Source organism: Ascaphus truei, chromosome 22 (genome assembly GCF_040206685.1).
Source record: "Ascaphus truei isolate aAscTru1 chromosome 22, aAscTru1.hap1, whole genome shotgun sequence".
Taxonomy (NCBI): Eukaryota; Metazoa; Chordata; class Amphibia; order Anura; family Ascaphidae; genus Ascaphus; species Ascaphus truei.
In genome coordinates this window covers 4,209,839-4,231,615 of record NC_134504.1, presented here as the reverse complement: position 1 = coordinate 4,231,615, position 21,777 = coordinate 4,209,839, and the positions used below count along the sequence as shown (strand labels likewise).

Below are 21,777 nucleotides of genomic sequence, written 5' to 3'. Positions count from 1 at the left end.
GGGGTGATTGACAACTAAACCTATTTGTCCTGCAGAAATATACACTTTGGTGCTTTTATCTTTCTGTTACTGTTTTATCTGATTAGTGAGTAGCCTTGTGCAAGTGCGCATGCGCACTCAGATCACTGGCTGGGTATGGTAAGCGCATGCGCAGTCAGATCACTAGCTGGGCAGTGTAAGCGCGGGCGCCGTGATCCGGTCTCCATAGCGACCAGTAAACAAGCAGAGGCGGTTGCTAGGAGACGGGAGGACGCGCTCGGAGAAGGAGCACAGGCCGCAGCCATGGCCGAGCAGGGCGAGGTGCCGCAGCTGGAACTCCAGGCCATCATCGGGTTTAACGGTCAGAGGCCAGGGTGGCACCCCCCAGGGGCAGGGGGCTGCGGGGCTCTCAGGGTGGTACCCCCAGGGGCAGGGGGCTGCGGGGCTCTCTGGGTGGTACCGGCAGGGGGCTGCGGGGCTCTCAGGGTGGCACCCCCAGGGGCAGGGGGCTGCGGGGGTCTCAGGGTGGCACTCCCAGGGGCAGGGGGCTGCGGGGGTCTCAGGGTGGTACCCCCAGGGGCAGGGGGCTGCGGGGCTCTCAGGGTGGCACCCCCAGGGGCAGGGTGCTGCGGGGCTCTCAGGGTGGCACCCCCAGGACAGGGGCAGGGTGCTGCGGGGGTCTCAGGGTGGCACTCCCAGGGGCAGGGGGCTGCGGGGGTCTCAGGGTGGTACCCCCAGGGGCAGGGGGCTGCGGGGCTCTCAGGGTGGCACCCCCAGGACAGGGGCAGGGTGCTGCGGGGGTCTCAGGGTGGCACTCCCAGGGGCAGGGGGCTGCGGGGGTCTCAGGGTGGCACTCCCAGGGGCAGGGGGCTGCGGGGGTCTCAGGGTGGTACCCCCAGGGGCAGGGGGCTGCGGGGCTCTCAGGGTGGCACCCCCAGGGGCAGGGGGCTGCGGGGCTCTCAGGGTGGCACCGACAGGGGCAGGGTGCTGCGGGGCTCTCAGGGTGGCACCCCCAGGACAGGGGCAGGGTGCTGCGGGGGTCTCAGGGTGGCACTCCAAGCCCAGGGGCAGGGTGCTGCGGGCGGGGGGGTCTCGGGGTGGCACTCCCAGGGGCAGTGTGATGCGGGGGTTTGTCAGGGTGGCACTCCCAGGGGCAGGGTGCTGCGGGGGTTCTCAGGGTGGCACTCCCAGATGCAGGGTGCTGTGGGGGTTCTCAGGGTGGCACTCCCAGAGGCAGGGTGCTGTGGGGGTCCCAGGGGCAGGGGGCTGTGGGGGGACCCAGGGGGGCACTCCCAGCCAAGGGGCAGGGTGCTGCGGGGGGGTCTCAGGGTGGCACTCCCAGGGGCAGGGTGCTGCAGGGGGAAGGTCGTAAGGTAGCACTTCCAGGGGCAGGGTGCTGCGGGTGGTTTCAGGGTGGCACTCCCAGGGGACAGGGTGCTGCGGGGGGTCTCAGAGTGGCACCCTGTGTGTATGGGGCGCAGTTTTGTGTATGTGGACTGGGCAGTTGTGTGTGTGTGTGTGTGTAGCAATTCTGTATAGGAGGCAGTTCTTGTGTATGGGGGGCAGTTGTGTGTGTGTGTATAGAGGGCAGTTGTGTGTATGTGGGGTGGGAGCTTTGAAACTCCGCCATACGTACTGTGAACCCTGCTACCGGCACACCCTACAGAGGTCTGTATCTCTATAAGCAGGGGGTCCCCGGAGCTGAAATTAATGGGGTTCAGCTTCAATCCTATGTTTAAAAAGCAGGGAGTGCGCCTTTTTTGTAAGGTTTGGTCTCAAATTTCGCTTAGATTTCAAAAATTCGTTCTGACTCGATCTCCCAAGCTCGCTTTGCAATGCAGTGAAAAGGTGAAAGAAAGGGTAACCCAACCCATGTGCTGCATCATGAAAACTCACCCTCGTGTCCTCTTCTTTAGGACATGTGCCGTCTGGTCTGATCAGTCACCCTGACCGAGAGCATCTCATATACCCCTTGGGGTGCACGGTCATCATCGAGAGCCTCAACAAGCGCAAGCAGCATTTCCTGCAGGGACACACCAACAATGTCTCCTGTGTGGCCGCATCCACCAATGGGAAATATCTGGCATCCGGGCAGGTCACCTACATGGGATTCAAGGTAACGAACTCCTCAGTGCCCCACTATACTTGGGGTTCAAAGTACCAGTAGCCGTATCGGTTCTGGAGAACTGTAGGTCCATTGTAGGTTAATAGGATCAAGATTAGGGTTATTCATAGATCAAGGCAAAGCTGGAGCAAAGAGATGGTGCGTTTTGATGTATGGCAACGTTTTTTGGGGGGGGGGGGGGAGCACACTGTGTGAAATGTAAGAAAGAGGGAGTTTCTTCCGCCGTATTAGAAGATTTTGTAGATGCCAGAAAGTCTCTGCACCTTAAACCTGGAGGGTTTTGGTTGACGCAGATTGAAGGGGGGAAAAAAGAGACGCACAATTTGATACTTCGCATTATAATCTGTGCGTCTTTTAAAGAGGCAATTCATGCGTATTTCTTCGTTGTTATCATAGGGTTGAAGCAGGGGGTCTCTGGAGCTGAACCCCGTTAATTTCAGCTCCCCTTGCTTCCCGAGATACAGACCTTGGTAGGGGGTGCCGGTATCTCCTGCAAGTTTAAAGCTCCCGCGTCAAGCGGGCCAAACAGGAAACAGCACCTGATGATGTCACGGCTTCCTATTGGCCGCCGGACGCTGGAGCTTTGAAACTCCGCCATTATATGAACCCTGCTACGCGAGCGGTGCGGCTACTGAGGTCTGTATCTCGGGAAGCAGGGAGTCCCCGGAGCGGAAATCACTGGAGTTCTTGCTCTGGCCACCCCTGCTTCAATCCCATGTTTGTCTCTTTAACACTTCCACAATCTCAAGCTAATGCGTATGGGACAAAAAAAGGGGAGCAAAGTGCTTCATACATCGGCGCATGGAGACCCAACATAAAATGTTGCAACGTGTGCCAATTTTGCGTCTAAATTGCCTTAACCCTTTGAGTGCCTTAGCCCCTCCGGCACATTGCAATCACGTGACTGCTCCTCGCGGTTCCACTGATGCGAATGGAAGAGGAAGGAGTCCTCTGTTCTTGTGCCGGCTACATGGCGTTTAGCGCCCCACAGGAGGGCAGGACGGGGTCTCCTCCAGAAAACGAGCTGAGAGCACATGGCTTGTCATGGAGGCCCCCGAGGTGTCAGATCCTATGAGACGCTGGCTATGTCCTCGGGCACTCTGAGGGTTAATACACCTCTGGGTTCCCCATGCGTATACGTAGCTGGGGGCCATATGGCTGTGCTATCATGTCAACATCTCAATAAAACGGATGTTAATGGTCAGAGATCATAGCACCATTCCATCAATGTGGGCTTCTGGGGAACACTCCTTCAGTGATTAACACGCCGTTCACACGTGGCATCAGTTGTGGCCTGATGCTATTGAAAGAGTGAGTAAAACAGGACACATTGACCTCTTACCAAAGGATGGAATGTGTGAAACGTTGTTATCTCTGCAGGCAGATATCTTCCTGTGGGACTATGTCACGAAAGAGGCGTGCGCCAAGCTGACCCTGCACAAGGTCAAGGTGGAAGCGTTAGACTTCTCTCCCAACGACCTGTACCTGGTGTCACTTGGTGGGCAGGATGATGGCAGGTATGTGCCTCTACGGTAGTCATTCCCAGCTGCAATTTGGACATAGCAGCACCCATCCCAGACAACACTGAACTCTGCACTTAGAAACTTGGGAAAGAGGGAGATGTGTTTGGGTTCTTTCCATAATGCTGCAGTATGACATATAGTTGGACCTGTGTTATGAGGTGGGAGAGAGGGAGGTTCTGTGTGTTTTAGGTTCACTGTAAGTGTATTCACCACACCAAATGTATTCATTGGGTATGTATTTGTGTTCTTTGTGTGTGTGTTGAGGGGTCTATGTTTGTGTTTGAGGTGTGTGTGTGTAAGTTTGTAAGCCAGATTCCAGTAACCATATTTGTCCTGAAGAAGTGGAAACTCGTCACAGACTTTGATACCTTTTACTAGACCAGCAGTAGAGTTTGGTACCTTTCTTTCCTTCACGTGTGCAGAGAATGAGTGACCGTGTTATGTCGTCAAGCTAACATGTCATCCCCTTTCTTGAGCTCTTCATGCAAATATACATTCGGCCAACAGCGTCATCTTGTGGAATGTGGCCAAGAGAGAAGCCATCTGTGGCAGCACGGCCTCTTCCCTCAGCGCGGGACACGCTCTGACGGTGATCTTCTCCAACAAGAGCGACGAGGTGTTCATGACCGCAGGAAAGTAAGTCACCGGTCACCGCAGGGCCTGTCTGGTCGCTATGCATTGGGACACCTCTTAAGAAATCGTAACCACATTTTCCATGATGGTTCCTGATATCAGGGAGCAGGTTTGTGTCTGTTTGGATACATTCTATTGTGAATTCAAGCAAATCAGCTACTGAGTGTTGTACCTTGTATGTATCTGGCGCACAACATAATAATGCACATAGCCTGGTGGCAGATAAGGAGAGTCAGATCGCTAGAAAAGTTTACACAGAAAGCAGATGAAGAAAGAGGAAGTCAGTTGGCGCGGGAGGGCGAAAGTAAGAACGCCGGAGAAGGGGAGAGCGGCAGAAAGAATTGGGCACATCGTAATGTATTAAAGGAAAGTGATGGGAAGGAGAGAGATGAGGTGGGGAGAGAGAAGGGGGGAGAGAGAAGGGGGAAAGGGAGAGAGAGATGAAGGGGGAAAGGGAGAGAGAGATGAGGGGAGGAGAGAGAAGGGGGAAAAGGTGAGAGAGATGAAAGGGGAAAGGGAGAGAGAGATGAGGGGAGGGGAGAGAAGGGGGAAAAGGTGAGAGAGATGAGTGGGGGGAGTGAAGAGGAGGAGGGGAGGGATGAGGTTGGTTTCTTCGAATTCCCAAGCAGCGCCGGGTATGTTCAGCTGGTATACCATATTTACCACTGCAGAGGGGGCGGTTTCGGTTTCAGCAATGGCAGTGTCATGTTCGGGGGGTTAAATCCTGGGTAACCAGCACCTATAAATATAACTATTTTAAAATAGTTTTGTTTTTAACGTTCCGTTTTGTCAACATCAAAAACAGAAACTTGGAAGGGGTTTGATTTCCTTTTGGCGTACACCGGAAAAATAATAAAGCCAAGTGTAAGAGTCTGAATAATATGCGCTAATGGCTCGAGGTGAGAAATAGATTATTTTTCTTTATACATATTCCCCTACATGTCTAAAGAAACCAAAACTGTGACATATTGTGCAATTTAAGTACAATTCTGTGTGTTTAAAGCAGGGGTGGCCAACTCCAGTCCTCAAGGGCCACAAACAGGTCAGGCTTTCAGGATATTCCTGCTTCAGCACAGGTGGCTCAACCATTGACTCCAACTGCAGTCCTCAAGGGCCTCTACCAGGTCAGGTTTTCAGGATATCCCAGCTTCAGTACAGGTGGCTCAATCCGTCCCTGCTTCAGCTTCTTCGACTGAGCCACCTGTGCTGAAGCAACGATATCCTGAAAACCTGACCTGTTGGTGGCCCCCAGAGGCCTGGAGTCGGCCACCCCCTGGTTTAAAGGAAGCCAATTTACATAGTCAAGTAGTTTTGAACGTGTGAGCGGAGAGGGATTGTGCATTTAGATGGAATGAGATGTGACCGCGCTCCTCGTCTCCCTCCCAGCGGGACGCTGCGTGTCTGGGAGCTGGATATTCCAAACAGAAAGATCCACCCCACGGAGTGTCAGATGGGTCAGCTGAAGAGAGTGGTGTCCTGCATGGCGGTGAGTGTCCCTGCTAGCAGCTGGGTTAATAGGCAGCTATTACCTGCAATGTTCTCGCTGTGCTGTACAGAACGCACTTCCCAGCATCCCTTCCTTTCCCCTCTGTCCTCAGATCCCTGAATATATCTCACACCCAGGGATATCACTTTCTGGTTAACCCCTTGAGCTGGACATGAAGGGAAAGTGTAGCCTAGTGCAGGGGCGGCCAACGCCACTCCTCAAGGGCCACCAACAGGTCAGATTTTCAAGATATCCCTGCTTCAGCAGAGGTGGCTCAACCAGTCCCTACTTCTGCACCGGTGGTGCAGTCTCCGACTGAGCCTCTTATTGAGCCACCTGTGCTGAAGCAGGGATATCCTGAAAACCTGACCTGATGGAGGCCTTTGAGTACTGCAGTTGGTCACCCTTGGCCTAGGTTACAGAACTGGGATTGACACCGGTCCAAACTCCATTGTCATTACTCTGTGATGTATAGCAAGTCCCTGGGCCTCAGACAATAAAGTGATTGCAAGCTCTGTGAGACAGAGACGTGTTCCGGTAATATTCTGTGTAAGAAAAGTATGTATATTGTTATAATGTACCATGGCCCTCAATAGTGACTGTCCCCTCTCCTCCCTCTCACCATGCCTCTCCCGCTGTTACTGTCCCCTCTCCTCCCTCTCACCATGCCTCTCCCGCTGTTACTGTCCCCTCTCCTCCCTCTCACCATGCCTCTCCCGCTGTTACTGTCCCCTCCCCTCCCTCTCACCATGCCTCTCCCGCTGTTACTGTCCCCTCACCTCCCTCTCACCATGCCTCTCCCGCTGTTACTGTCCCCTCTCCTCCCTCTCACCATGCCTCTCCCGCTGTTACTGTCCCCTCTCCTCCCTCTCACCATGCCTCTCCCGCTGTTACTGTCCCCTCCCCTCCCTCTCACCATGCCTCTCTACTGTTACTGTCCCCTCTCCTTGTCCCGTGTGACCGTCTCTTTACTCCTACATGTGGGAGTAAGCAGAAGCCTTAAAACACCAATAACATCCCAGAAATAATATACATATATATATAAATATATATATGGACTTCACTATCTCTGCTATAGTGAAGGATTTGACACCTTGACTGGTGATCAGGCTCCAGTACTGAAGGAGTTACCAGCGGCTTCCAGCGGTGCAGTCGTCTGATTGTTTTCCATCTTCTCCGTGCGCTTGTGACCCTTCTCATTGACATGCCACCCCTAATCCACACACCTCCCCCAGGTGGCAGAAGATGACAGCTGCTTCTACTGCGGCACCACCACCGGTGACATCCTGACAATGAGCATGAAGAATAGGCTGCTGAACAGCTGCGGACCGCAGAAAGAGAAGTTCAGCTCGGTGAGCAACCTCCCGCATTTACTGCACGGGTGGAGGCCCCGCCCAGCTCTCCACCAGGCTGAGAATGCATTGATACCCACATTGTGTTGGCAGGTGCCGCCTGACCATCGTGGCACAGTTAGTGCCACGTTTGGGACGCTCTGGTACGGGCGACTCACGGCTCACTGCCCGGGCTTCAGGCCCCGGAAGACGAGCAGCGGCGGGGCGTTCTCTGCATGGACCCAAATAAAAAGGATGCCCGCGACATGTTCCAGGGGGCCCGCGTGGGCGACCGACGCCTTTTTTGTGCTACGAAATTCAGACACTTTAAAATGATAACGTTTTAGTTCTTAGACATGCTCACCCATCCAAGCGGCCATTGTTGTGGCAAATTAATTTTTAATATAGGATGGAAGCAGGGTGTCCGTGGAGCTGACCCCCGTTCATTTTGCCTCCAGGGACCCCCTGCTTCTAGACATACAGACCTCTGAAGGGGGCGCCGGTATATCCCTGCTTTTCAAACCTCTGTGTCGCGCGGGCCAATAGGAAGCCGCGCCGGATGATGTCACGGCTTCCCATTGACCCTGCGGGGCGCGGGATCTCTGAGAAGCGGCCATTATGTGAACCAGCCGAGGAGTTTTCCGGAAGTAAATCGCACTATATTTAGCCTTCTGTTCTCAGACACTTACTGGTTTAGTTACCAGTGTTACTTCCTGGGCATACAAACAGTCATCCAATAGGAAGCTACACTGCCACCATACCCGATTAAATTGTGGCCTTCCTATTGGCTGGCGGGACCAGCGACATTTGGTGGCCATTTTGGATTTCCCTTAATGAGAGGAAAACACTAGCAACGCAACTAGTATCCTGGGACTGTGGGGTCCCCAGAGATAAAAACAGCTGTAGGTGACCCCGGCTTCAACTTCTGTAAACAAATAAATAAAACAATAGCTACATATAAATGGGTAGGTGGGATTCTCGCCCGTTCATAGAGAGGGGCTTGTAAACCTGCTTATCTTTGTGAGACCTTTTCTTGAAGTAAACGTATTCTTTCTGAGCACATTTTGGGCCGCATTTACTAAGCAGCGCAAAATCAGCGTACGCCATAAAGCTTGTTTGTTTGTGCCGACGCTCGGCCCGGGTGAGTCCGGGAAAGTAAGGCTGACGGTTCCTGTGTTTCATCCCTCCTCCTTCCTTTACTTTTCCACCCTGACGGGAAGAGTGACCCTCTCGCTTTCATCTTCCCCAGGGGGTCACCGCCCTGGCCATGCTGAAGACCGGAGAGTTTGTGATCGGATCTGGAGACGGGAAGCTGTCGCTCTGCAGAGGGCCCAACTACAAAGCAGTAAAGTGAGTCTCCACTCAGGACAGAGGGATTACACCGGGAGGGGGACAGAGGGATTACACTGGGAGGGGGACAGAGGGATTACACCAGGGGGAGGACAGAGGGATTACACCAGGGGGAGGGCAGAGGGATTACACCAGGGGGAGGACAGAGGGATTACACCGGGAGGGGGACAGAGGGATTACACCAGGGGGAGGGCAGAGGGATTACACCAGGGGGAGGACAGAGGGATTACACCGGGAGGGGGACAGAGGGATTACACCAGGGGGAGGGCAGAGGGATTACACCAGGAGGAGGACAGAGGGATTACACCGGAGGGAGGGCAGAGGGATTACACCAGGGGGAGGGCAGAGGGATTACACCAGGGGGAGGGCAGAGGGATTACACCAGGGGGAGGGCAGAGGGATTACACCAGGGGGAGGGCAGAGGGATTACACCAGGGGGAGGGCAGAGGGATTACACCAGAGGGAGGACAGAGGGATTACACCAGGGGGAGGGCAGAGGGATTACACCAGGGGGAGGACAGAGGGATTACACCGGAGGGAGGACAGAGGGATTACACCAGGGGGAGGACAGAGGGATTACACCGGGAGGGGGACAGAGGGATTACACCAGGGGGAGGGCAGAGGGATTACACCGGGAGGGGGACAGAGGGATTACACCGGAGGGAGGACAGAGGGATTACACCGGGGGGAGGGCAGAGGGATTACACCAGGGGGAGGACAGAGGGATTACACCAGGGGGAGGACAGAGGGATTACACCGGGGGGAGGGCAGAGGGATTACACCGGGAGGGGGACAGAGGGATTACACCAGGGGGAGGGCAGAGGGATTACACCAGGGGGAGGACAGAGGGATTACACCAGGGGGAGGACAGAGGGATTACACCAGGGGGAGGGCAGAGGGATTACACCAGGAGGAGGACAGAGGGATTACACCGGAGGGAGGGCAGAGGGATTACACCAGGGGGAGGGCAGAGGGATTACACCAGGGGGAGGGCAGAGGGATTACACCAGGGGGAGGGCAGAGGGATTACACCAGGGGGAGGGCAGAGGGATTACACCAGAGGGAGGACAGAGGGATTACACCAGGGGGAGGGCAGAGGGATTACACCAGGGGGAGGACAGAGGGATTACACCAGAGGGAGGACAGAGGGATTACACCGGAGGGAGGACAGAGGGATTACACCAGGGGGAGGGCAGAGGGATTACACCAGGAGGAGGACAGAGGGATTACACCGGAGGGAGGGCAGAGGGATTACACCAGGGGGAGGGCAGAGGGATTACACCAGGGGGAGGGCAGAGGGATTACACCAGGGGGAGGGCAGAGGGATTACACCAGGGGGAGGGCAGAGGGATTACACCAGAGGGAGGGCAGAGGGATTACACCGGAGGGAGGGCAGAGGGATTACACCAGGGGGAGGGCAGAGGGATTACACCGGAGGGAGGACAGAGGGATTACACCGGAGGGAGGACAGAGGGATTACACCAGGGGGAGGGCAGAGGGATTACACCAGGGGGAGGGCAGAGGGATTACACCAGGGGGAGGGCAGAGGGATTACACCAGGGGGAGGACAGAGTGATTACACCAGGGGGAGGGCAGAGGGATTATACCGGGAGGGGGACAGAGGGATTACACCAGGGGGAGGGCAGAGGGATTACACCGGGAGGGGGACAGAGGGATTACACCGGAGGGAGGACAGAGGGATTACACCAGGAGGGGGACAGAGGGATTACATTTGGAGGAGGACAGAGGGATTACACCAGGGGGAGGGCAGAGGGATTACACCAGGGGGAGGGCAGAGGGATTACACCAGGGGGGAGGACAGAGGGATTACACCAGGGGGAGGACAGAGGGATTACACCAGGAGGGGGACAGAGGGATTACATTTGGAGGAGGACAGAGGGATTACACCAGGAGGGGGACAGAGGGATTACATTTGGAGGAGGACAGAGGGATTACACCAGGGGGAGGACAGAGGGATTACACCAGGGTGAGGGCAGAGGGATTACACCAGGAGGAGGACAGAGGGATTACACCAGGGGGAGGACAGAGGGATTACACCGGGAGGGGGACAGAGGGATTACATTTGGAGGAGGACAGAGGGATTACACCAGGAGGGGGACAGAGGGATTACACCGGAAGGGGGACAGAGGGATTACACCAGGGGGAGGACAGAGGGATTACACCGGGAGGAGGACAGAGGGATTACACCAGGGGGAGGACAGAGGGATTACACTGGGGGGAGGACAGAGGGATTACACCAGGGGGAGGGCAGATGGATTACACCAGGGGGAGGGCAGAGGGATTACACCGGGGGGAGGACAGAGGGATTACACCAGGAGGAGGACAGAGGGATTACACCAGGGGGAGGGCAGAGGGATTACACCGGGAGGAGGACAGAGGGATTACACCAGGGTGAGGGCAGAGGGATTACACCAGGAGGAGGACAGAGGGATTACACCGGGAGGAGGGCAGAGGGATTACACCGGGGGGAGGACAGAGGGATTACACCGGGAGGAGGACAGAGGGATTACACCGGGAGGAGGACAGAGGGATTACACCAGGGTGAGGGCAGAGGGATTACACCAGGGGGAGGGCAGAGGGATTACACAAAGGGGAGGACAGAGGGATTACACCAGGGGGAGGACAGAGGGATTACACCGGGGGGAGGACAGAGGGATTACACCGGGAGGAGGACAGAGGGATTACACCAGGGGGAGGACAGAGGGATTACACTGGGGGGAGGACAGAGGGATTACACCAGGGGGAGGGCAGATGGATTACACCAGGGGGAGGGCAGAGGGATTCCACCAGGGGGAGGACAGAGGGATTACACCAGGAGGAGGACAGAGGGATTACACCAGGGGGAGGACAGAGGGATTACACCAGGGGGAGGGCAGAGGGATTACACCAGGGGGGAGGACAGAGGGATTACACCAGGGGGAGGACAGAGGGATTACACCAGGGGGAGGACAGAGGGATTACACCGGGAGGAGGACAGAGGGATTACACCAGGGTGAGGGCAGAGGGATTACACCAGGGGGAGGGCAGAGGGATTACACCAGGGGGGAGGGCAGAGGGATTACACCGGGGTGAGGGCAGAGGGATTACACCAGGGGGAGGACAGAGGGATAACACCGGGAGGAGGACAGAGGGATAACACCGGGAGGAGGACAGAGGGATTACACCAGGGGGAGGGCAGAGGGATTACACCAGGAGGAGGACAGAGGGATTACACCAGGGGGGAGGGCAGAGGGATTACACCGGGGGGAGGACAGAGGGATTACACCAGGGGGAGGGCAGAGGGATTACACCGGGAGGAGGACAGAGGGATTACACCGGGGGGAGGGCAGAGGGATTACACCAGGGGAGGACAGAGGGATTACACCAGGGGGAGGGCAGAGGGATTACACCAGGGGGAGGGCAGAGGGATTACACCAGGGGGAGGGCAGAGGGATTACACCAGGGGGAGGGCAGAGGGATTACACCGGGGGGAGGACAGGGATTACACCGGGAGGAGGACAGATGGATTACACCAGGGGGAGGGCAGAGGGATTACACCAGGAAGAGGGGAGAGGAATTACACCAGGAAGAGGACAGAGGGATTACACCAGGATGTGAGAGAGACGGGTTATCAGAAGATGGAGGAGATAAATTTTGTCATGATATTAAGATCAAATACAAGGATCCCACTCGGAAACAGAAAAGTATGCCTCTATCTTTAAGAATATTATGATTTATTTGGAACGTCGCCGCTATTTTCCACTATTTTATATGTGAGTATTTATCTTCCAAATAAACGTTTCTTTTTATGTGATGTGACCAGAATACTGAGGTCTGTTATTCTGGGTTATTCAAAGACAGAGAAATAAGGACATTTTACAATGGCGTTCTCCCGCCCTTCCAGGACGATCCAGCTAGAAGGGCCGGTGAATTCCATCTCTCTGAGAGGCCAGGGGCATCAGTTCTTCGTGGGCACCGGGCAGGCGCAGATATACCGGTTCAGCTACCCCGAGTTCAAAGAGGAGCTCATCACAACCTGTCACAGCGAAGCCATCGTCGACATCGTCTTCCCTTTGTACGTAAGAGTTTCCGGGCCGGGGAGGAGGCCCCTGAAGCTGTAGCCTCCTCTGACGTAGACGTTCTTAGCAGATGCCCGCGCTCGTGCGGTGTATCCGGGAGCTCACGCTTCGTTTTTCCTCAGTGGGACCTCTGAGCTGTTTGCCACCTGCTCCACAAGCGACATCCGAGTGTGGCACACGACGACCAACAAGGAGCTGCTCCGGATCACCGTGCCCAACATGTCGTGCCAGGCCATCGAGTTCATGAGAGACGGCAAGAGCATTATATCAGGTGGGGGGAAAGCACTGCGGTGGGTTACGGAGCCTTCTGCACACTGAGGGGTTAATGGACACTGTCAGTGGGCCAGCTGCGCTGAACCCTTTTGCAGCATGATAAGTTGCTGGCTCCCTTGGCAGTGTCAGGGTTAAAGCAGGGGCGGCCAACTCCAGTCCTCAAGTGCCACCAACATGTCAGGTTTTAAGGATATCCCTACTTCAGTACAGGTGGCTCAATCATTGGCTTAGTCAACGAAGCAGGGACATCCGGATAACCTGACCTGTTGGTGGCCCTTGAGGACTGGAGTTGGCCGCCCCTGGGTTAAAGGCACCGTCCCACTTAGGACAACTGTTTACCAATGGGTTTAACCGAGCCCTGAAGGGTTTAGAAACACTGTGCTGCCCTGTGAGACCGTGTGCTTGTTTCCACAGCTTGGAATGACGGGACGATCCGGGCGTTCATGCCCGAGAGCGGGCGAGTGATGTATGTGATTGAGAATGCCCACAGCATGGGAGTGACAGCCATAGCTGCCACCAGCGACTGCAAGAAGATTGTAAGCGGAGGAGGAGAGGGGCAGGTGTGTACTTATACTCCCATCTCATGGGTACTTACCACATACTCCCATGTCACGGATACTTACCCACATACTCCCATGTCACGGATACTTACCCACATACTCCCATGTCACGGGTACTTACACACATACTCCCCATGTCATGGATACTTACACACATACTCCCCATGTCATGGATACTTACACACATACTCCCCATGTCATGGATACTTACACACATACTCCCCATGTCATGGATACTTACACACATACTCCCCATGTCATGGATACTTACACACATACTCCCCATGTCATGGATACTTACACACATACTCCCCATGTCATGGATACTTACACACATACTCCCCATGTCATGGATACTTACCCACATACTCCCCATGTCATGGCTACTTACCCACATACTGCTCATATTATGGTTACTTACCCACATATCCCCATGTGATGGGTACTTACCCACATACTGCTCATGTTATGGTTACTTACCCACATATCCCCATGTGATGGGTACTTACCCAAATACTGCTCATATTATGGTTACTTACCCACATATCCGCATGTGATGGATACTTACCCTCATACTCCCATGTTAAGGATCCTGAATCCCTATGCTGCCAGCAGACCATTGCTTTGCCCAACTCTGAGCACAGGACGGCCAAACATTAATCTGAGCTCATTCCGGTGTTACAGGTGAGAGTGTGGGAGATCGGCAAAGAAAGACGCCGGCTGGTGGAATCCATGAAGGAACACAAGTCCTCCGTATCCTGTATCAAAGTAAAGAGTAACAACCGGGAGTGTCTGACCGCCAGCTCTGATGGGACCTGCATCATCTGGGACATTGTGTGAGCACCTCTTTCTTAGGGTCAAGTCCCCCGATTTATCAAGGAAACTGTCTGGGACATTGTGTGAGCACCTCTTTATTAGGGTCAAGTCCCCCGATTTATCAAGGAAACTGTCTGGGACATTGTGTGAGCACCTCTTTATTAGGGTCAAGTCCCCCGATTTATCAAGGAAACTGTCTGGTTTTTAACTAATCATTGGATCATGATTGTCCCTCACCCAATAAGGCGATCTCCTTCATTTTCTTCCCAAATGTCTCTCAAAGGAGTTTCATGTGTAGATCTGGGTGGTCTGTTGACTCCAGGTCATCTCAAGGTCACAGTCCACATCCAACCCAGTGCAATGCTGGTTCACGAACAAGTATTAGGTGTTGATGGAGAATGTGGAGTTTGAAGACCAAGACTGGAACACCATCCCATGATGACATAGGGCCTTATTCAATAAAGCGTGATGGCACCAATTCGGGGCTCCAGCACGGGAAGTCTGAATAGGGCTTTCCATGTAGTGGCATCAAATCGGCACTGTCACACTTTATCGAATAAGCCCCCATGGAGTTACAGCTGGACACTACATCCCTCTTGGCTATGCCCAACACAGAGTCTGAATGGTAGTTCCCAGACTATAAAGGTTGAACAGCACTGCTCTAGTAGGTAACCCGACCCTGTGTGAGACGACATTCATATTAACTGTGGTCTCCTTCGGTTCCCGTCCCATTGAACGACTCTGCTCTCTTCGCAGGCGCTTTGTGCGACATCAGATGATCCTGTCCAATACCTTGTTCCGATGCGTGTGCTACCACCCCGAGGAGTTCCAGATCATCACCAGCGGCACGGACAGGAAGGTGAGACCGCGTCCGAAGTCACGGTGGCAAACCCTAACCCTCCTCTTCTCTCCATGAACCCCGCATTTTGAAGTTTTATGGGCCCGTCCTCATAAATATATAGGCACGTATTCAGAAAAGGGGGGTAACGCAGAGGTAACGATGGATCAGCGGGCATTAAGGTGAATGGAAGTTACTGCATCATAGAAGAGAACGTTTCTCAGCTGCCTCTTACCTAGTATTTGCCATTGTACTTCCATGAATCGCGGGGGACCTCTTTCCCACTAGAGGGACCTGGAATCCTTTGCCGAAAGGCACCTTGAATAAGCTCCTCAAGGGCCACCAACAGCTCAGGTCTTCTGGATATCCCTGCTTCAGCCCAGGTGGCTCAATCAGTGGCTTAGTCAAAAACGGAGCCACTGATTGAGCCACCTGTGCTGAAGCAGGGATATCCTGAGTGCCTGACTTGTTGGTGGCCCTTGAGCACTGGAGTTGGCCGCCCCTGGGTTATGGTTTAGCAATGCTTAGTAGACATGGCAAACCGTCGCAGGACATTCTGGCTGTGTCTGGCTTAGCCTTCTTCTGTATACGTGAAGATCCAACCTGTGAGTTTGGAAAGCTTTGCACCTGTGAAGAACTCTTTCATTGGTCCATCAAGAAGGTATCACAACCTGCGGCGGCTCTCACTTAGCCACCACACCCCGGTTGTGTCCGGTTTCTTCCAGCTGCCACACAAGTCGGCCTCTCCTCTCCCCACTTTAGATCGGATACTGGGAGGTGTTCGATGGCTCGGCCATCCGAGAACTGGATGGCTCCATGTCGGGTGCCATCAACGGGATGGATATATGTGGAGACGGAGCTCACTTTGTCACGGGTAACGTATGGGCAATAATAATTGGATCTGACATATCAGTTACCAGAGGTGTTAGGTTATACATAGTAGAACATTATAGGGCACAGTCCTAAGGAGCAATAAAAACCTAATGAACTACGAAATACCAACGAGTTATTGATATTGGACTGGAGGCTTCATGCCGTCTGTTCAGTGGAATGAAGACATAAGAGTCACAAGTAATGGATGGCAGGCTTTATGTGGTATTAAATGAAAAGGTGGGGGGATATGGGAGCCTGTTTAATACACAGTGAAAACACCTTCCCCATGTGGGAGAAGGTTTTAGTTCCAGCACTGGGAAGCAGCTTCACAGACCTTAAGGGGATATGTGTATTGTACCACCTTAGACCATATTACGTTTTAAAGTAGTACGTGTATCGGGCGAGATAACAGTCCTGTGCTACCGTCTTCAAGAGCCTACGGTGCACAGGGAGATAAAGGGCCATATGGCATTATGTGGTCCATGCCGTGAGATCTTGCACCATTTAGTTAATATGACCCCAAGTTACCTTGCTCCAGGTCAGCCGAAGCTGGCATTGTATCTAAAACCATGTTCTCCCACTGTAAGGTCAGTGCCTTTATCCCACCATGCTTAGCACCATAAGCGTGCGGTCAGGATTCCACCTCAGAGGTGGCAGCTTGTGCGTTTCAGACGTGTCACTGTAAAGCCTTGTGTACAGATATAGAGGGCTGCTCTTCCATCGTCTCCCCCTACTCATTCCGCCCCCTCCATGTGCCCCCAGGTGGAGACGACAAGCTGGTGAAGGTTTGGGACTACAACGAGGGTGAAGAGAACCACGTGGGCATCGGGCACAGCGGCAACATCACCAACCTGAAAATCTGCCCCCTCTCCAAGTACATCATCAGCGTGAGTGCCGACGGGGCAATTCTGCGCTGGAAATACCCCTACCCCATCTAGCTACCCCAAACCCCATGTCTATTAGTAGATGGGAGGGGGGTGTCCTACATGCATTCCTACTTACTCTGCAAGTAATAAGCTGAGGTTCGGGTTGGGAATGGTCCTGTTTGGGTCACTTCAATTGGCGGGTAAAGAAGGCATGTGCCCACAGCCTTGTGTATACAGGGGCGGGGCGATCAGTTACAATGTAGGGGGAGTTCCTTATTTTAGGCTGGCTGGTGAAATACGCACACGTTATAGGTTTGCTTCTCCCCTTTAAATGTAAAAGCCAGTCCTGCTTTTAAAAATCCCAATTAGCGGAGACACGGCATTTCGAGTTACAGGACTGGCGCTCATCGTGTGGCTGCCAGCCGGAATCGTGCCAAGGAACTCGTATTGGCAGAAGAACGGGTGCTGGGGAAGGGAGAAGGGCTAACGTTTAAAGATGTAATAAAACATTGTACTAAATATATATAAGAGCTGCAGAGGCATTAGCCGCTCCTCACACACATCTCCCCGTCCGTCACCATTGTCCTTATGCAATAAACGTTCTTTTTTAAATAAAAAGGTGGCTATTATTTGCCGCCATGTTTTTCTCACGTGGGAGAAGCTCAGCAGGAGGAGGAGCGGTACTCCGGTTTACTGCTCCAAGGATCCCAGCAGGGGAATACTAAGCAAGTTATTCTTGGTGATCTTCAAGCATAGGTTCATTGGTTCAAATTCTGGCCTTTTGGTAGCCAAATTCTTGGTGGCCCATTGGGAAAACCCAGGTGAGCCCCAGTATCGGGGGTGGTGGGAGGGGGGGCATCCCAAGTCTCCAGGAACGACTTCCACAATGTTGGGTGGATGCAGGAGACTGGATGAATTTCCCATGGCAATCTGTTTGTGAGTCTGCTGTTTGTGTATGTGTGTGTGTGTATCCGAGTCAGTCTGCTCTGTGTGTTTGTGAGTCAGACTGCTCTCTCTGTGTGTGTGTGTGTGTGTATTTGAGTCAGTATGCTGTTTGTGTATGTGTGTATGTACCCGAGTCAGTCTGCTCTGTGTGTGTGTGTATGTGAGTCAGGCTGCTGTGTGTATCTGAGTCACGCTGCTCTGTGTGTGTATATGTGCGTGTGTGTATATATACAGTATGTATGTGTATATATATATGTATATATATGTATCTGAGTCAGGCTGCTGTGTGTATATGCGTATATGTATGAGAGTGCGAGTATCAGTGTGTGAGTGTGTGTGTGTATATATCAGTGTGTGTTTGTATCAATGTGTGCTTTGAATTGAGGAGCGTTAGAGCAGCCGGAGTTAGGAAATAGTTAAATTCACTTATTATAACCGGACGAATACAATTCTACAATGTAACCACAAGAGGGCAGCAAACGCCTTTCCAGCTTCCTAATGAACACCAAGTGCTTCTGCAGGCAAAGCCAGCACAGAAATGGCTCTGCGGTTACAAACAATAGGATGCTTTGTGTAACACGGTCCTGTTTGCTGGGAGGTTATTCAGGAGATTCACTAAACTCCAATATAGGTTATTCCACCATAATCATGTAACTACCATACAAGTCAGCGGCGGTTAAAGTGTTAATCCACACATCTTCAATACAAATCTTTATTTATTTTGTTTTAATACACGCAGCCTTTGATTACCTTTATTGAAAACTAAATACCCATGCTGCCGATCGATTGGTTCTCCCGCGATCGATCAGCAAAATCCTGCTTCCCAGGGTTCACTAAATGGCCGCCTTTCCGTTTCAAATCAATCAGTGTAACTGAGCAGCTACAATGTATCCTGATATTACAACGGTAACATTATCTATTGTTACAGTTTGCAGCTCAAAATGTAAATTTGGCAACAAATTATCACAAACAGGAAAGTGTTACAAAGATCTTGCACTGCTGGGGAGGTGGCTGAACCTGCTATAGAAATCACAGGATGCTCTGTATATTAACACATTAAACATGGCATTAAGAGATTAATTTTAAAATAAAAAAAAGTTAGTATTATGTAATACTACAGAGCGGATTTATTGAAAATAAAACACACGTATAGGATATTGCTGGGATTGCTCCCTTAAAGCAACAGTCCATGCTGCCGTTTAAAAAACAAAATACACTTTAATATGAGCATCAATCCAATCCACACAATGATAAGTAATTGGATAAGTTGCTGATCGATCGGCGAAGATTCGGCTCGGGGGTTCACTAAATGGCTGTCAGTGCAGCAGAAGAGGACCAAAGATACAAAGTTCTGTGGGGAAGATCATGTGACCAGGCAGTCACTAGATACAATTGGTGCACTGCTAGAGAGAGGGCGGGGCTCAAAAAGGGGTGTGCCAGAGCCTGTTTCAGAAGAAGAAGGGGATGTGACTTTGTAAATGGTTGCTATAGAAACAAAAAATGCTTGTTATATTATAATAATACATTAAAAATGTAATTCAGAGTTGTTTAAAAGAAAAAATGCTACAAGTATTTTCTCATAGTACAGAACCGATTTATTAAAAGGATATTGATCGGTCTGCAGCTTTAACGTGGGATTGTATAAACTTTACAGACCTGTACACTTCTTTCCCAACCACATCCAGAGGCAGAATAAGTAACAGAGGCGGCCTCATGTCACTGAGAACAGGAGGGGCGTGGTTAGCAGGGTATATGTAAGGGATTTAGGGCCCATATTAACAAAATGGTGCTAGCCCATAAGCAACCTTACAGACAAATGAGCTGTAAGCGGTTTCTGATGAGCAAAAAGGTGTCTTATGGAATAGCACTGTTTAGCAAAAATGGGCCTCAATGTTTCCACGTTGATTAAATGATTTGTGGTGGTTTAGAATCCTATCTAATCCCGTTCGTGACGAGACTGCGGAGATTAAACTCTACGGGCAAATGGTCAACAATTAGCCGCAGTTTTTCTGTTGTTTCATCGTCAGCCAAACAGATAACAGTGCAGGGCGGTATGTATGTGATAAGAATACATGTTCATTTTTCACAAGACAGAAAGCAGTGGCGTTTTCACTTGATGGCCGGATCTTTCTATGGAAGCCAACGGCATGGATACCACCGTCAGGATTCCGTCCATCGTCAGGGAGGGAGGAGGTGGGGGGGGGGGGCGCGGCGGGTCATCGCGTCGTGTGACTGTCTCTCTAAATAATTACACGCGGTACACGGTCACCATCCACAATGACACGTCTGTATCGGCGACCTTGATTTCAGCATCTGCCCGACACAAAATCAATTTAGGATATTATTTCCCCCGGAGAAAGAATAGATCCATTAGTGTCCATTACCACGATACTGTGTGAGACCTTCCCTGTTAGCCGGGCCAATGCCGTCATTCAAATTCCACTATAATAAATTGCTTTACCACAGGTTTCATGCCTGTAGTGCAGGGGCGGCCAACTCCAGTCCTCAAGGGCCACCAACAGATCAGGTTGTAGGGATATCCTTGCTTCAGCACAGGCGGCTCAATCAGTGGCTCAGTCAAAAGACTGAGCCGCTTGTGCCAAAGCAGGGATATCCTATAAACCTGACTTGGTGGCTCCTTGAGGACTGGAGTTGGCCACTCCTGTGTCATTGATTGGGCCACCTGTGCTGAAGCAGGGATATCCTTACAACCTGAGCTGTTGGTGGCCCTGGAGGACTGGAGTTGGCCACGCCTGCAGGCCACGTATAATAAAAGACGAAATTAAATGGATACCACTCACATTTCCCCGGGACGACCCTCATTTATTATGATGATACACAAACACATATTAAAGGGGCAGTTTTTACACGCCCCCCCCCCCCGCACCCCTCTTTTTTCACATGGGTGAATAGCAGGGGGGTCTGAACTGCGTTCATTTCAGTTTCGGGGACCCGCCTGGTTCCTGAGGTACCTACCTGTACAGGTAGCGCCGGTAGTGTCCCCTCCAGAGGAAACAAAACGGCGGTTGAAGTTTCCCGCGTTAAGATGGCCAATGGGAAGCCGCCACGTCATCCATCGCTCCTTCCCATTGGCCAGCGTGACGCAGAGATTTGAATAACAGGAAGTAACCCGCAGCTTCCTCGGCCGTGCGCCCCTGCGTGTATATTTGAACATGGATGAGTAGAACATACATGTTTCTAAAATTGCATTCCTCCCAATGTCTAGGAAGTCACGCCCAGTACCACTACTTTTTATTTGAAGCTACTTGTCCCAGTGCAGAGAAGCCGCCTTCCCATGCACGGAGCTGAGGCCTTCCCCAACTAGGGGGAAAAGGCAGTTTCTCACCGCATTGAATGTGGGGCCAAGGTGTTCGAGGCCACTCTGGCACACAAGAGGTTAAGCCAGACGCCTTGGGGAAATGGCGTTGGATTTTCCGGTGAAACCCCCAAACAATTAGCAGTAACTTCCTGTCGTGTCGCTCACGGCAGCCCGGGGAATTCACTGTAATGACAGGGTTGGAAACAATGGTTTTGTGTGCGGTAGGGAGGTGGCCCGTGGGGATATATAACAGGCGAAGCGACCGTCTGTCTTGGGATGACCTCAGCGCCTTGGTGTTATCCGGCACTACAACCGCCTCGTGTGCCAAAGGGCCTGCCGGGGATCCCAACCCCTTCACTGCCTAAGGGACCAATACGTTGTAGGTGGCACTGCGCCAGCTTCTGTATCTGACAGCGCGTCCAGTTCCCTGCACTCCCACCCGCTCACTTCCACCTGCAGGTGAAGGACCCCTAACAGTTCCCAGAATCCCCGTGGCTTCCCCGGGCGCCCGAGCTTTTAGCCGCGCTGCTCCACTCTATGGAACATCCCACTGGAGAAAAGCGCTATATAACGTTATTATTATTAACACTTTTGCTGGATGTGGGGGAAATATACGTCTCTGAGTGGGGGGGGCGGGGGGGGGCTGCTTTAAAAGGAGCATCCCTCGCGGCTATGCATTTTTATTCGAGTAGGTTTGAAGCAGGGCGTCTGAAACGCGTTGATTTGGGCTCCGGCGACCCCCTGCTTCTTACCTCCCGTATGGGGTGCAGGTAGGAGCCCT

General features: G+C 52.6%; 1 protein-coding gene across 1 annotated transcript; it reads left to right on the top strand.

Annotated features, from left to right (window-relative positions):
• The first annotated feature begins 208 nt into the window (after positions 1 to 208).
• Positions 209 to 17,350, top strand: CFAP52 (cilia and flagella associated protein 52). The gene is made up of 14 exons (XM_075579687.1): positions 209 to 340; positions 1,896 to 2,095; positions 3,485 to 3,621; positions 4,135 to 4,263; positions 5,647 to 5,746; positions 6,982 to 7,098; positions 8,327 to 8,427; positions 12,332 to 12,502; positions 12,629 to 12,777; positions 13,194 to 13,339; positions 14,024 to 14,175; positions 14,912 to 15,014; positions 15,756 to 15,867; positions 16,629 to 17,350. The coding sequence occupies exons 1-14, from the start codon at positions 283 to 285 to the stop codon at positions 16,802 to 16,804; spliced, it is 1,851 nt and encodes a 616-aa protein (XP_075435802.1). The 5' UTR covers positions 209 to 282; the 3' UTR covers positions 16,805 to 17,350.
• Positions 17,351 to 21,777: the final 4,427 nt, after the last annotated feature.

What these genes read in the sequence shown, in the direction of transcription:
- CFAP52 (XM_075579687.1), top strand. Translation starts at nt 283, where the DNA reads ATGGCCGAGCAGGGCGAGGTGCCGCAGCTGGAACTCCAGGCCATCATC. An exon ending in GCGGAGGAGGAGAGGGGCAG is followed by an intron (nt 13,340 to 14,023) that starts GTGTGTACTTAT and finishes CCGGTGTTACAG; the next exon opens with GTGAGAGTGTGGGAGATCGG. An exon ending in CCAGCGGCACGGACAGGAAG is followed by an intron (nt 15,015 to 15,755) that starts GTGAGACCGCGT and finishes TCCCCACTTTAG; the next exon opens with ATCGGATACTGGGAGGTGTT.